Genomic DNA, 13,177 nt, shown 5'->3' with positions numbered 1-13,177 from the left:
CGTCCCTCCTGCACCACCCACCATCTCACATTACACCCAAGTCCATTTTGATCATGAGCTTTATCCCGTTTACTCCGACCACATCTGACCGCCAACTCCACGATGTGGAACCTACTATCCCCCTACCTACCCTCGCATCACGAATCACCACCATACTCCACACATCTGCCACCACTTCTTTCATATGCACGCGGCAGTCTACCGCAAGCCACCCTTTTTTTTTTTGGGGGGGGGGGGGGGGGAGATGCTTCTATTAGTTCATAGTCACAGGGGACGGAGGGGACGGCAGCTTGGAACGCGGGGACGCCAATTCGGGACGGACCAGCAACAACGGGGACGGACGGGGACGGACGGACGTCCCCCATGGCACGTTTCTCACAGGGGACGGCGACGGGGACGGCGCAGGGACAGGGACGCCGGTGAGGGACGGACCTGTGAGGGGACGGCAGAGAGACGCCTGCCGTTTTTGGCTGCTACGCTTCCCATTTCTAGCCGTTTATGGCGGTTGGCTCTTTGAGGCTTGTTTGGCACTCTCTCTCTCTCTTGCCCTTGAGGCTTAAGTTTGAGGCTTGGGCCTTGGGCCTTGGCCCTTGAGGCTTGGCCCTTGCCTCTCTCTCTCTCTCACTTGCCCTTGCCTCTCTCTTGCCTATCTAATATCTATATATAGAACAAGGCTACAAGGCTACAAGGCTACAAACATGGAGTTTAGCGTAAACGGCCCTTCGGGCCGGGGGGGAGTCATCTCCCCCCCGGACCCCCTGCAGAGAGGGGCTCACGCCCCCCTCCGCACCTTCCCCCAAGTAGGCTGGTGTGAAACTGCGCACCGCAACGAACTCAAAATTTACAGCCCATATGCAATAGGTGTATAATAACTCACCGCATATGCATGTAGCCTGGTTGGCAGTGTGCCAACCTTCTCCAGAATCGTCTCATGCTATCTGGCCACAATCGGCCACCACTCGGCCACCATCCGGTGTTTAAACCGGGACCTATCAGGTGACCCGTGCTACTCATAAATGCCTTCTCCTCATATAGGGGGGACTCACAAAGTAGAGTTAGCCGATGCCTGCATAGTTACCTGAGGGTGGAAAAACTTTATAAAAAAAAGTATTTTTTGAGTGCCGTTCCCTCCCCCGTCCCCGTTCCCTACTTATGGCCGTCCCCCGTCCCGTCCCCGTCCCCGTCCCCCGTTCCTTGTGACTATGTATTAGTTACTAAAAAAACAGCCACGAAGGGTTAAAAACAGCCTCGAAGGGCTAGATACAAACTCGCCTCATGTGCAAGGCGGGAATCAAGTAATCAAAGGAAGGGAAAGAGACACTTACTGGCCTCTTCACACGAGACACTGGCCTGGCCTCAAGTGAACGAGACAAAATCTGGAGATGGACCAAATGGTCGGCCAATTGGTGACAGCATTGGAAGAAGGTCCATAAGGCCTCATCTTCTTTTGAGTTGGTAGATGCCTTTGCTGCTAGTTTTCCCCTTCTTTAGTGGCTGAATGATTCTCCTTGTCAAAGGACCTCTTCTTTTCATTCTTTTGAAGCACCTTGTTGTTGTCATGCTCCATTTCCCATGTCTCTGCACGGTTGTGAGGATTACTATTATTACTTAGTATTTCATCCACTATCTGTGTATTTAAGACTGAAACTGAAAGTAGACTTGAACACAGATGTTTGATTGATTGATTGAAATTGTGATACAACAGGCTCCTTATATAGGAGTTCAAGAGACACGAATGAAAAGACACATCCCATGACCAATAGTCATGACTCTAGGCGAAGAGACACATCCTTTGAACGAATAGCTGCAACCATTGGATGAAGAGTTGCAACCCTAGAGCGAAAGGGTGTGACCAGTCGTCGAAGGAGTGTGGCTCTTGATGAAGAGGTATGTCTCTAGAGTGAATAGTCGTGACCATCCAAGTGTGGGGGTCCTCTGTAATCATGTCACTTCAGTATCTGTAATCATAAGGAGACTGTATAATGAACTAAGTCACAATCGTGACATTCCCTCCCATTTAAAATAAAACCCTTGTGATTAAATGAGAGTCGGTCGTCTGCCAAAGAATTCTTGGAGAAGTTGAGGATATTGTTGCATTTCTTCATCTGTCTGCCAAGTAGAATCTGACTCATCCAAGTCCATCCACTTAACAAGAAATTCTGTAGTAATCTTCTTTCTTGTTTCTTTCTGACGAACATCAAGAATCTTCTCAGGAACAAGAATAATATGATCATCTTCAATCTCAGAAACGTAAGAAGATAACTCCGGGATAGATGAATCTTCATGTATGTATTCCTTGAGCCAAGAGATGTGAAATGTCGGATGAATTTTTCCCCAAGATGGTGGAAGATCCAACTTATAACTGACAACTGAAATCTTCTTTATAACTTTAAATGGACCATAGAAACGCGGTCGCAACTTTGGAAAGACTGACTTTACTGTCTTATATCGATGCAGTGCAACATAAAGCAAAACCAAGTCACCTTCTTGAAACTCAGTATGCCTTCTGTGCTTATTCGCATACTTCTGATACTTCTGCTGAACATGAATCAGTCTGTCTCGAACTTGTACAAGAATATCTTGCATTTCTTGAATCAACTGATCTGCTAATGCCACCTTGTGTTGAAGAACAAAGTTTGTAGGCACAAGCGGAGTGTTACCATATGCTGCTTGAAAAGGAGTCATTCCAGTGACTGAATGTGGAGAATTATTATAAGCAAACTCCACAAGAGGCAAATATTCTTCCCAAGAAGCTAATCTTGTCTGAATATAATGCCTAAGCATTTCTTCCAAAATTTGATTTACTCTTTCTTTCTGTCCATCTGTCTGAGGATGATAAGCAGAACTGAACAAGAGATTTATACCAAGAGATTTGAATAAGGAAGTCCAAAAATGTCCAGTAAACTTTGGATCTCTGTCAGAAACAATAGATCTTGGCAATCCATGGATTCTGAAAATATGCTGTACGAACAACGCTGCAAGATCTGGAGCAGAAACTGTCTTCTTGCAAGGAATAAAATGTGCCATTTTGGAAAACCGATCAACCACTACTAAAATTTGAGCATTGCCTTTCTGCGAACGCGGCAAAGTAGTGATGAAATCCATGCTTATACTTTCCCATCTTTCCTGAGGAACTAGCAAAGGCTGAAGCAATCCTTGAGGAAGTTGTCGTAAAGCTTTCATAATTTGACAAGAGTGACAAGCTTTAACAAACTTAATAACATCCTGTTGCATCTGAGGCCAAAAGTATGTTGCTGATAACAGACGATATGTCTTGTTAATTCCAGGATGAGCTGCAAAGGGTACTTCATGATGCTCTTGAATAAGGAGTTTCCGCAAAGATGCATTGTGAGGAACACAAATGCGATCTAAGTAATAAAGTAAATCATCTGTAATTGTATATGCGGCAAACATATTCATTTCTGCAACAGTAGGATGAAGAGATTTGAGAGCTCGAAAGACATCTCCAAAGTCTCTATCTGTCAAATACTCATGCTTAAAACATGCTGGAATCTCCATCTGCACATTTGAGATAGCAAAGTTCGTAGCTCGAGGCATGCGGCTCAAAGCATCTGCTACCACATTCTGTAATCCAGGAACATAGAGTATTGCCATGTGAAAATTCGCCAAAAATTCAACCCATCGTCCTTGACGAGGATTCATCACTGGCTGAGTAAAGATATAGGTCAAAGACTGATGATCTGTCTTAACCACTGAATCTGCACCAAGAAGATAATGCTTCCACGTTCTATAAGCATGTACAATTGCCGAAAATTCCTTGTCATAAACGGGATATCGCATTTGAATAGCCGAAAATTTATGACTATCAAAAGCAATAACACGATCATTCTGCATAAGAACGCCTCCAGATGCTCTATCCGAAGCATCGGTCATGACGTCAAATGGCTGAGTTGGATCCGCAATAGCCAAAACAGGCATAGTTGTCAACGCATGCTTAAGATCATTAAAGGACTTTTCAGCTTCAAATGACCATTGCAATTTATCTAACTTTGTAAGGGCCGTCAAAGGAGCAGCAATATCTGAGAACTTGTGAACCTTGGTGTGGTAAAAATTTGCTAATCCCAAGAAAGATCCCACGTCTGAAATTGTAAGTGGCAAAGGCCAATCAACAATGACCTTTATCTTCTTAGGATCAACTGCAATACCATGTCCAGAGATGATATGTCCAAGATATTCCACATGATCTTTGAAAAACTGACTCTTCTTCTTGTTCATGTACAAGACATTCGTACGGAGTACGTCGAAGACAATCTGCAAATGCTGCTTGTGATCTGCTAAAGTCTTACTGAAGACCAAAATGTCATCCAGATAAACGATGACAAACTTATCCAAGTAAGGACCAAAGATGTCATTCATCAAAGTCATGAAAGTAGCTGGGGCATTGGTTAACCCAAAAGGAATGACCAAAAATTCATAATGTCCATACTTTGTTCTGAAAGCTGTCTTATACTCATCTCCAATTCGAATCCTGATTTGATGATAGCCTGACTTCAGATCAATTTTCGAAAATACCTTTGCACCAACCAACTGATCAAAGAGCTCATCGATGCGAGGCAAGGGAAACTTATTCTTGATTGTCTGCTTATTAAGGGCACGATATTCAATGCAAAGTCGCATAGATCCATCCTTCTTCTTGACCAATAAAACTGGAGCACCAAAAGGACTTTTGCTTGGACGTATATGACCTTTATCTAACAACTCTGCCAATTGTCTCTAAATTTCTTGAGATTCTGAATAAGAAACTCGATAAGGAGCTCGAACTGGCGGTGGTTGTCCAGGAATTAGATCAATCATATGATCTACAGAACGTCGAGGAGGCAATGTCGTTGGCAGCTCGTCAGGAAATAAATCCTTATAAGGTTGAAAGAAGGGCTGTTGTAAATAAGAAATATCTGATGGCGAGGATTCCGATTGGTCAACTGTATTATCTTCTGCTTCTCGCAACATAACTAAGGCAGAAGTGCTGTCGCGTTTACGCACTAAGCGTTTGACTTGCATAGCAGAAACCACAGTAATCGGCTTAGAACTAAACAGACCTCGTAATTCCATTTCTTGATGATTATGATAAAGTCGAATGGAATGATCTCGAAAGCTGATCAAAGGATCATACTCATATAACCAAGACTGTCCAAGGATCATGTCATAGTGTGACAAAGGCATAATAGAATTCAGATGATCCTGATAGTCCTGAATCTGAAAATGCAACTGCTGAATCCGTTTGCTGCAATGTGAGAAAGAACCATCTGCAAGTTCCACGTGGAAAACTTCCGCACTCTACTGAGTAGGTAATCGCAACTTGCTGACGAGAGTAGTTCCCACAAAATTAGTCGAGCATCCACTATCAACAAGAACATTGATAGGATGCTGGCCAATAAATCCCAATAAGCTCAAAACTTGATTGGAAAGGTTAACAGGCACTGAAGTATGGTTGTGGGCATTCAGCATTAAAGCACTGACAACTTTAGAAACTCGCACTGCATGAACCACTTGCTTGCCTTTTTCTGGCGCAGAAGGATGATGATGTCCATGTTCACCTTCTGGGAAACATTCCATGTTGGAATTTTGGCGAGAATTACGCTTTGGGCACTCATACCACCTGTGTGGTCCATTGCAAATTGTGCAAAGACCTGAAGGGTTGGCTTGAGAGGTTGAAGGTGCCGATGTAGAGGCTTGCTAACCTGCTGAGGTATCGCGGCGAAAATTGCGGCGATTGTTGGGTCGGCGATCTTGCCAGTTGCGTCCTCGATTCCGATTGTTGTTGTTGGAAGAGGATCTTGTTTGTGAGGCTGCTGCCTGACCTGAAAATCTAGGCCGAAAGGACTGTTGCCGAGTAGATTGCTGACCACAGGATTAGGAATATTGAGACGCAGGTTGAGATAAATTTCCTCTGCGATTGGGCTGGGAGAAATGAGCACTGTTTGAGGACCGATTGCCAAAGAAGGATGTCCTGGGTTGTTGTCGTAAATCTCCAAGGCGCTCTACGTAGGCAATAGCAGCATCTATGGTGAGAGGGTTAAACTTCTGCACATCTTCCTGTAAGTGGGGTTCAAGCCCATCGATGAAGCTGTGTAGCTTGTCAGCGGGACTGAGGCTCTCAATTTCCAGAGTTAAACGTTGGAACTCTGTGGTATATGCGGCTGAGGATCCTGTTTGCCTCAGGCAGCAGAGAGCAGACTGGGCATGGTAGTCCGCACTGGCAGGTTCAAAGGCCTTGAGGAGGGCGCGCCGGAATTTATCCCAAGTAGGAGTGTGCTTACCATCTGCAACACGTCGTTGCCACCATAGAAGTGTTGTATCCTTGAGTAGGGAACTGGCTAAAGCAACCTTCTTGCTTTCGACCAAATCGGTATTGGTCAAATATACCTCCATTTTGAATATCCATTGGTCAAGCACGCGCTTGTCGCGGCGGCCATTATAAGGGGCAGGCAGTTTGACATCGAGTTTCTTTTTTTGTGCAGCAATTAATATTTTATAAAGAAGTTGGAGTTCTGCATTGTTTACCTCGGCAGTTGGATCTGGTTCATCTTCATTTTCTGCTACCGAAGTCTCTGAAGAAGATGGTTGTGGATCACTGGCTGGTGTGCGCGCTGGATGGGGCCGCTGCAACTGGTCGAGTCGTCTGCTGATGGTAGAGAGACTTGTCGAAAAAGTCTGCTGAAGTGTCTCCATCTGCTCGCGTAATAATGTAATGGCCTGCATTTGCTCGTCTTGTTGCTGGCCCTCTTCCTCTGAGATAGATGGCATGTTGGATCTGCTAGAGGGAGTAGCGCGGAGAAGCTGGTGAAATATGTGGTACTGCTGGAGGAGAGAGTGACAGTGAATCGTCTCCCAATTCTGCTAAGAAATCGGAGCCTAACTCCGAAGGCTCGAAGTCTTCCACCTCGTCGAGAGGAGGTGTCTCTACAGGGGTTAAGGGAGATAGTCATGACTCTAGGCGAAGAGACACATCCTTTGGACGAATAGCTGCAACCATTGGATGAAGAGTTGCAACCCTAGAGCGAAGGGGTGTGACCAGTCGTCGAAGGAGTGTGGCTCTTGATGAAGAGGTATGTCTCTAGAGTGAATAGTCGTGACCATCCAAGTGTGGGGGTCCTCTGTAATCATGTCACTTCAGTATCTGTAATCATAAGGAGACTGTATAATGAACTAAGTCACAATCGTGACAACGGTCTATGAGTTCTCTCAAATTGGAGCAGCGATAATGATTGAGAGCAGTACGGAGTCTGAAGTGGAGGCCACCTTGGAACTTCCTCATCTTTTCAGAGTTTCTAATTTTCTTGAAGTGTTGAACCTTCAAGAGTAGCTCCCAAAATCTCTTCGTATAATTATCAAGAGACTCAACCTTTCTTTGCCAAAACCGATCCCACTCCATCTTCACATCTCTTTTGAAATGAACGGGAAGAAACTGGGCCTTCAGCTTCGAATAAAAGACCTCCAAGATTTTGGGACAGCATGATCGCATTCCAAACCCATCCACCAAGTGTGAGCTAAGTCGGTCAAATGAAGAGCTGCAAACTTGATCTTTTCTTTTTCTTTATAGTTATCACGACCATATAAAATTTGACATTGACGAATAAACTTACGAAGAAGATCGGTGTTACGAGAACCATCATACGTACTGAATTTGATCTACTTTTCAAGCTGGGATAAGGATATGGTCTTCTTTGATTGCCTTCTTCTATGCCCAGAACTTGATGCTGAAGAAGTCGAAGAGAAAGATGGAGAAGAAGATGGTGATTGATGATGTTTGCGAGGATGTTGATGAGACTGCCTTTGATAGCTTCATCCATGAGAATGGTGTGAACTCCCATCTGATGACGAAGAGGAAGAAGAGAAAGAAAACGTTCTTAATGAAGAAGAACTTTCACGACGCCTCTTTGATTGTTTTGAGAATAATCGGCCTCTTTCCTTCTTCACACTATTCTTCTTAGTAGCCTCCATATTTGAGAGTTGCTGACGAATCAATTGATTTTCCTCCCGAAGGCTTTCTATTGCTTTCAAAAGAGTGCTCTACTCTCCCACATGGTTTTCGTGGGTGGCTTGAGTCTCCATGTGGATGAGTATGATTATGAAAACAAGCAAATGCAAAGAGTAAAGTCACACTACACATGTAACTAAAGAAAATACTAATTGCAAGTGCTACCAATGTAGGGGGTATAGGATCAAGCCAAAGCTCTGATACCACTGTAAGCAGTAGAGCTAATCAATGTTAAGCCTCTCTCAAGAAGCCTGACACTGCAATGCAAGCTATCAAGGGCAGTTGGGCTCGTACTAGTCCAGCTGCCCACTTTGTCTTCTAAATCTAGAGAACATGCCAGACTAGTTTTCCATTACTTATTTCGACTTACACTCAATTTACAATGAGACAAGATTCAACTATGATGCTGATCCGCCAGGTTACACTGACGTCAACACTGTGCTTGTGCAATTGTTGGTCCCTCCATGAAGGCCCCCATTTGTTTTCTTCACGGGCGAAGGAAGCCCTTGCATGAAATCAGATGTCAAAATGCCCATGTCTACATTTGTTTTCTTTATGGGAGAAGAAAGGTCTTTCATGGAATCAGATGTCAAAAGCCTCATGTCTAAATAGTATACACATAGGCATGCAAAACTTGGGAGTCCGACAATGTGAATTTTTATTTAAATAAACAATTTTATATAAAAAAACTAATGAAACACACAACCTGTTCACATGCAAAGTTTCAATCATAATTGCAGTTGATCAAGAGGCGCTTACACTTTGAATGGAAGCTTGGGATCTGAAGTGAGAGTGACCTTGAAGGAGACCTTGCCACCCGACCTGCGCACACAAGCAACCCAAATCAATTGAAAGAACACCAGTAGATTGCGCAGATGAGGATGAGGATGAGAATGGGGCGACGAGTCTGTCTCGTTACGCTTTGGTGGGCTGAGAGGTCGAACCCATGTCGCCAATATATATATTTGTGAGGACAAACGATCGACTGCTAGCGTATATGCCCAGTGCCCAGAATATGTGTGAATATATATAGTGGGCGTGCTTCTCAGACGGCCCAAGATGTTGCTTAAAACATACAAGCGACTCTTTAGGGTGTGTGCCCGTGTGAGAGACTTTTTGTTGAACCTTACATGAATCCTTTTTGCACATGGTTGGGGAGGAAATTATCATTTTGAGTAGGTATTTTTTTATATTTACTCTAAAATATAACTAAATCTTGAAATTTTTGAAGAGGTTTTTTTCTTTCTCCCATAATTTTTCTTAGAGTTGAACAAGTTCTAGGCTAAGTTGAACCTTGTGTGTGAGGTTGCTCCTCTACATGTGGGATAGCATTATTACTTCTTACATCTACATCTTCAGTTGCCTCATCTCATCAAAGATAACATGTCTACTTACTTGTATCTCAAGAGTGGTAGGATTATAGTATCCATAACCTTTATGCTTTAAAGCATAACCAATGAAGATGCATTTATTCACCTTTAGATCTAACTTGGTTCTCACTTCATAAGGAACATGCACATATACAATACATCCAAACACTTTCAAGTGAGACACATCTAGATTTATGCCTGGTATATTCTTTTCAAGCATTAAGACACGAGCAAATTCTGCAATGTGCCTATTTTTCCTTTCTATAACACCATTTTGTTGTGGAGTGTACCTATGTGTGAATTGCCTCTTGATTCCTTGCTTTCTTAAGAAACCACTGAACTCATTGGTTCTCCCCCACCATTAGATCTTAGGTATTTGATCCGCAAACCTTTTTCCTTCTTAAGCTAGCATGCTTGATATATTTTATACATACCATCAACCTTGAACTTCGGTAAACCTGCAACAATATTTTGGACCTGCATAAACTTGAGTTTCATTACATATTCACATGGCCAATGCACTTATGTAATATATCCATATCTTCAATGACACTGGTTTCATGTGCAAACATAATTGCCTTCACCTTAAGCATATTAACATAATTAGCATTATCTCAAGCATATTAACATCCAAAGTAAGCATCGTGTCATTTATGTTACCCTTTGCAAAACCAAGTAGCACTCATTTTTGAGGTCTTCCACAAAGCACCCTTGAGAATTGAATCTCACTTGCAAACTCTACTCAATCATTTGTCCAACACAAAAAACTAGGTTTTTTTTTAATATTATAAACATGAAGTACATATGTGAGGTACTTTATTTTTTTATCATGCCAATGGCACTGTACCAACATGCCCAATGGGGTGTGCAGTGTTATCACATGTTTTCACATATCCTGGTTTTTCCATTTGTATATCTCTAAACCATTGAGCATGACCGGTCGTGTGGTTAGAGGCACCAGAAACCATATACCAAATATCTCCTAATCTTGAAATATCTCGTGTCATGGAACCGAGCATGTGTTGCAATTCAACTTTCACTTCTGTCATCACCCTATTTACTTGATGATACATAGTTACCTTACTGTAACTTTTTACTTTTGATATCGTTCTGCTTTTTATAACAATTCTTTGCAATGTGCCATGGTTTCCATAGTAATAGCACTCCATGTTATTTTCATTTTTAATTTCTTTTGGCCTCTCTAGCTCCTCGTGCCGTTATAGTGGCCTCTCTAGCTCCCTTTAACGTGGCCTCTTTCACCTGTATGAGGTGTTTTTTTAATTGTTGTTGTTGCTTCTGGATTTGATTTCCAAATCAACCACCCATCACGTCCTCTAGATGACAGTCTACCTCTACCTATATCTAAGTAAAAGGGCTATCATGTGAATTTCCAGAGGATTGACCTCTCCCAATATTCATCTTCTTATCACATATAAGGAGAGCAACCTGTTCTTTAAAATTTAGAAAGTTCACCTGAAATCCAATGGAGATCTGAAATTGATTATATTCCTTGCCGCCAAGACAATTCAAGGTTAGAGATACTATATCATTGTCATCTATTCGTAAAACAATAAAAGTAAGGGCATCTGTAAGCCCGTACTTTTATTGGTAATCCAATAAAAGTAAGGGCATCTGTAAGCCCTTTAATCTTCACTAAGGAGTCATTAATACTCAACTTTCCTCTATTATGTAGCTCCTACTTTAGCTGCATCTCTAAGCTTGATTATACAATGTTTATACTGTATATCTTCACTAAGGTGCCCCAGGCCTCCTTATGCATTTATGCATCCTATATATGCACAATCATAGAGTTTGTCACACTGATGATAGACAACCAATACAACATCTTTCTATCTCTTTTATGCCATGCTTTATATGTCCGCACTTATTGTGTGGTGGGATTTTCTTCAGCAATCTTTGGCTCCTTTTCTTCAGCAATCTTTGGCTCCTTAAAAGGAACACCACATGTTGTAGCTAATCATATGTTATGAAATCCTAATGACAAATCCACCTCCATTGGAATTGATGATGATCTCCCTAATGCATACTTGTTTAAAATTGACAATGGTGTTTGATTTTTAGTGATGAAATATCTCGATACCTCACCTATGGTTTTTCTTAAGATCAAACATTGAATAAGGATAAGATGCTACGGCTTATTAAGCTAGAGACAAAATATCAATTGATAGCGGGACAACTATATAAGCTTGGTAAAGGTGATATTTTATGGAGGTGTGTTTGTGAGGACAAATTTATACATGTGTTAGAGAGGATGCATACTCTAATATTACAAGCAGCTCAAAAGGTCCTCCAAGCACGAATATGGTGGCCAACACTATGTGGTGATGTGGTAATTTTTTTAAAAGGTTGCACAATGAATGCCAACGATTTTTTGTACCCCAGTAGAGGGATAAGATGCCCCTCAACCCAATAATAGTCAAGAGACCCTTTGAAAAATGGAGAATTAAATTTGTAGGATGCATTAGTCTTGCCACACATAAATCCCAAGCCCACTACATCATAGTAGCAACATATTATTTTACAAAGTGCACAGAATCCAAGGCTACTAGAAAGGCAAACGCTTGTACCACTACCAAATTCCTATATAAGTAGGTTATTTATAGATTTGGGTACCCTTTGAGGCTTGTAAGTGACTAAGTTAATGAGGTGATTGATTACTTCATGAAAGGCTTCATGATAGTATACAAAAATTCTTTGTCATACTATCCTCGAGCCAATGGCCAGGCAGAGAGCATGACCAAAATTTTATGTAGCATTTTAATAAAGATTGTTTAAGTCAATAGATTGAATTGGGAACACAAACTTACAACTATGTTATAAGCTTACAGGAACATTATACAAAGAGGCAACTAGGTATATAACTGGGTATACTAATTGACCTGGAAAAGCTAGAAGAGACTAGACTATTAGTCGTGCATGAGCTAATGGTAGAAAATCTTTGATAGAAAAAATCGTTTAACCAAAATGTTAAGGACAATGAGCTTAAGAAAGGCAACCTATTATTGTTATTCAAAATGGGAAGTAATAAAAACAAAAAAAAAAGCTGAAGGGATCGAGACCCTCCAGGTTTTGGACAAAAATTTTGATGTTGCTTTACTGCTACTAGAGCCACCAAGATATCTCTTACATATTGGCATTACATATGGTGCTTAAGTGTCTTAGGACTACAAAATTCTACCAAGATCATGGTTTTATTCTGGCGGAGTGAGATCTAATCCATTTCCATGTAATTGCACGATGGGTGTATCAGGTGATAGCATGTACTCAGTGCTCACTAGGAGGTTATGCCTAGGCTTCTTTTTTATAGTAATTTTTTAGAGAGAAAGACTAGTGTGTCAAGAAAAGAGAGTGGAGAGAAGAGGGTTAAGAGAAAGAGACAAGAGCTAATGTTAAACACTAACCCACTGAGCTCATCATTGAAAACTCAGAGATGGTACAGCAAGGAAAAACAAATGGATCACACATTTGTTGCCTTTATTGAGAACCCGGTTGGCACTAGACTTACTGTCAAGGTTTGGTCAAAGCATGGGGGTATGTTAGAAAAACAGTCCCCCCGAGGCTGCACTACTGAGGCTATGATGGAGGCTTGCTTATTGCTGGGGTATCAGATTTCGTGGGATCAGTCTTGTTTTTTGTGTGAGGATGAAAGATAGGAATTTCTATGTAAAATCTTGAATGAGGTTAAAAAAGAGTAGAGAGAGTCTCTGGGTGTGAAGTATGCCAGATTTTGAACAGTTGATTAAAAATAAATATTATTGGTCCCAAGAAAAAGAAAGAAAGAGACAAG

At 41.8% G+C, this 13,177-nt stretch overlaps 1 protein-coding gene across 1 annotated transcript in view; it reads right to left on the bottom strand.

Annotated features, from left to right (window-relative positions):
• The window catches only part of LOC147635799 (ubiquitin-fold modifier 1), a 35,177-nt gene extending 26,088 nt beyond the window's left edge, over positions 1-9,089 (bottom strand). The window contains exons 1-2 of the mRNA XM_086803227.1: positions 8,919-9,089; positions 8,759-8,821 (exon numbers count right to left, since the gene is read on the bottom strand). Coding sequence (XP_086659353.1) covers positions 8,759-8,821; positions 8,919-8,947 — 92 coding nt within the window. The 5' untranslated portion in view covers positions 8,948-9,089. The remainder of the gene's footprint in view (positions 1-8,758; positions 8,822-8,918) is intronic.
• Positions 9,090-13,177: the final 4,088 nt, after the last annotated feature.

This window comes from Cibotium barometz, chromosome 9 (genome assembly GCF_041138505.1).
Source record: "Cibotium barometz isolate CiBa-2024 chromosome 9, ASM4113850v1, whole genome shotgun sequence".
Lineage (NCBI taxonomy): Eukaryota > Viridiplantae > Streptophyta > Polypodiopsida > Cyatheales > Cibotiaceae > Cibotium > Cibotium barometz.
This window is presented reverse-complemented; position numbering and strand designations above follow the sequence as displayed.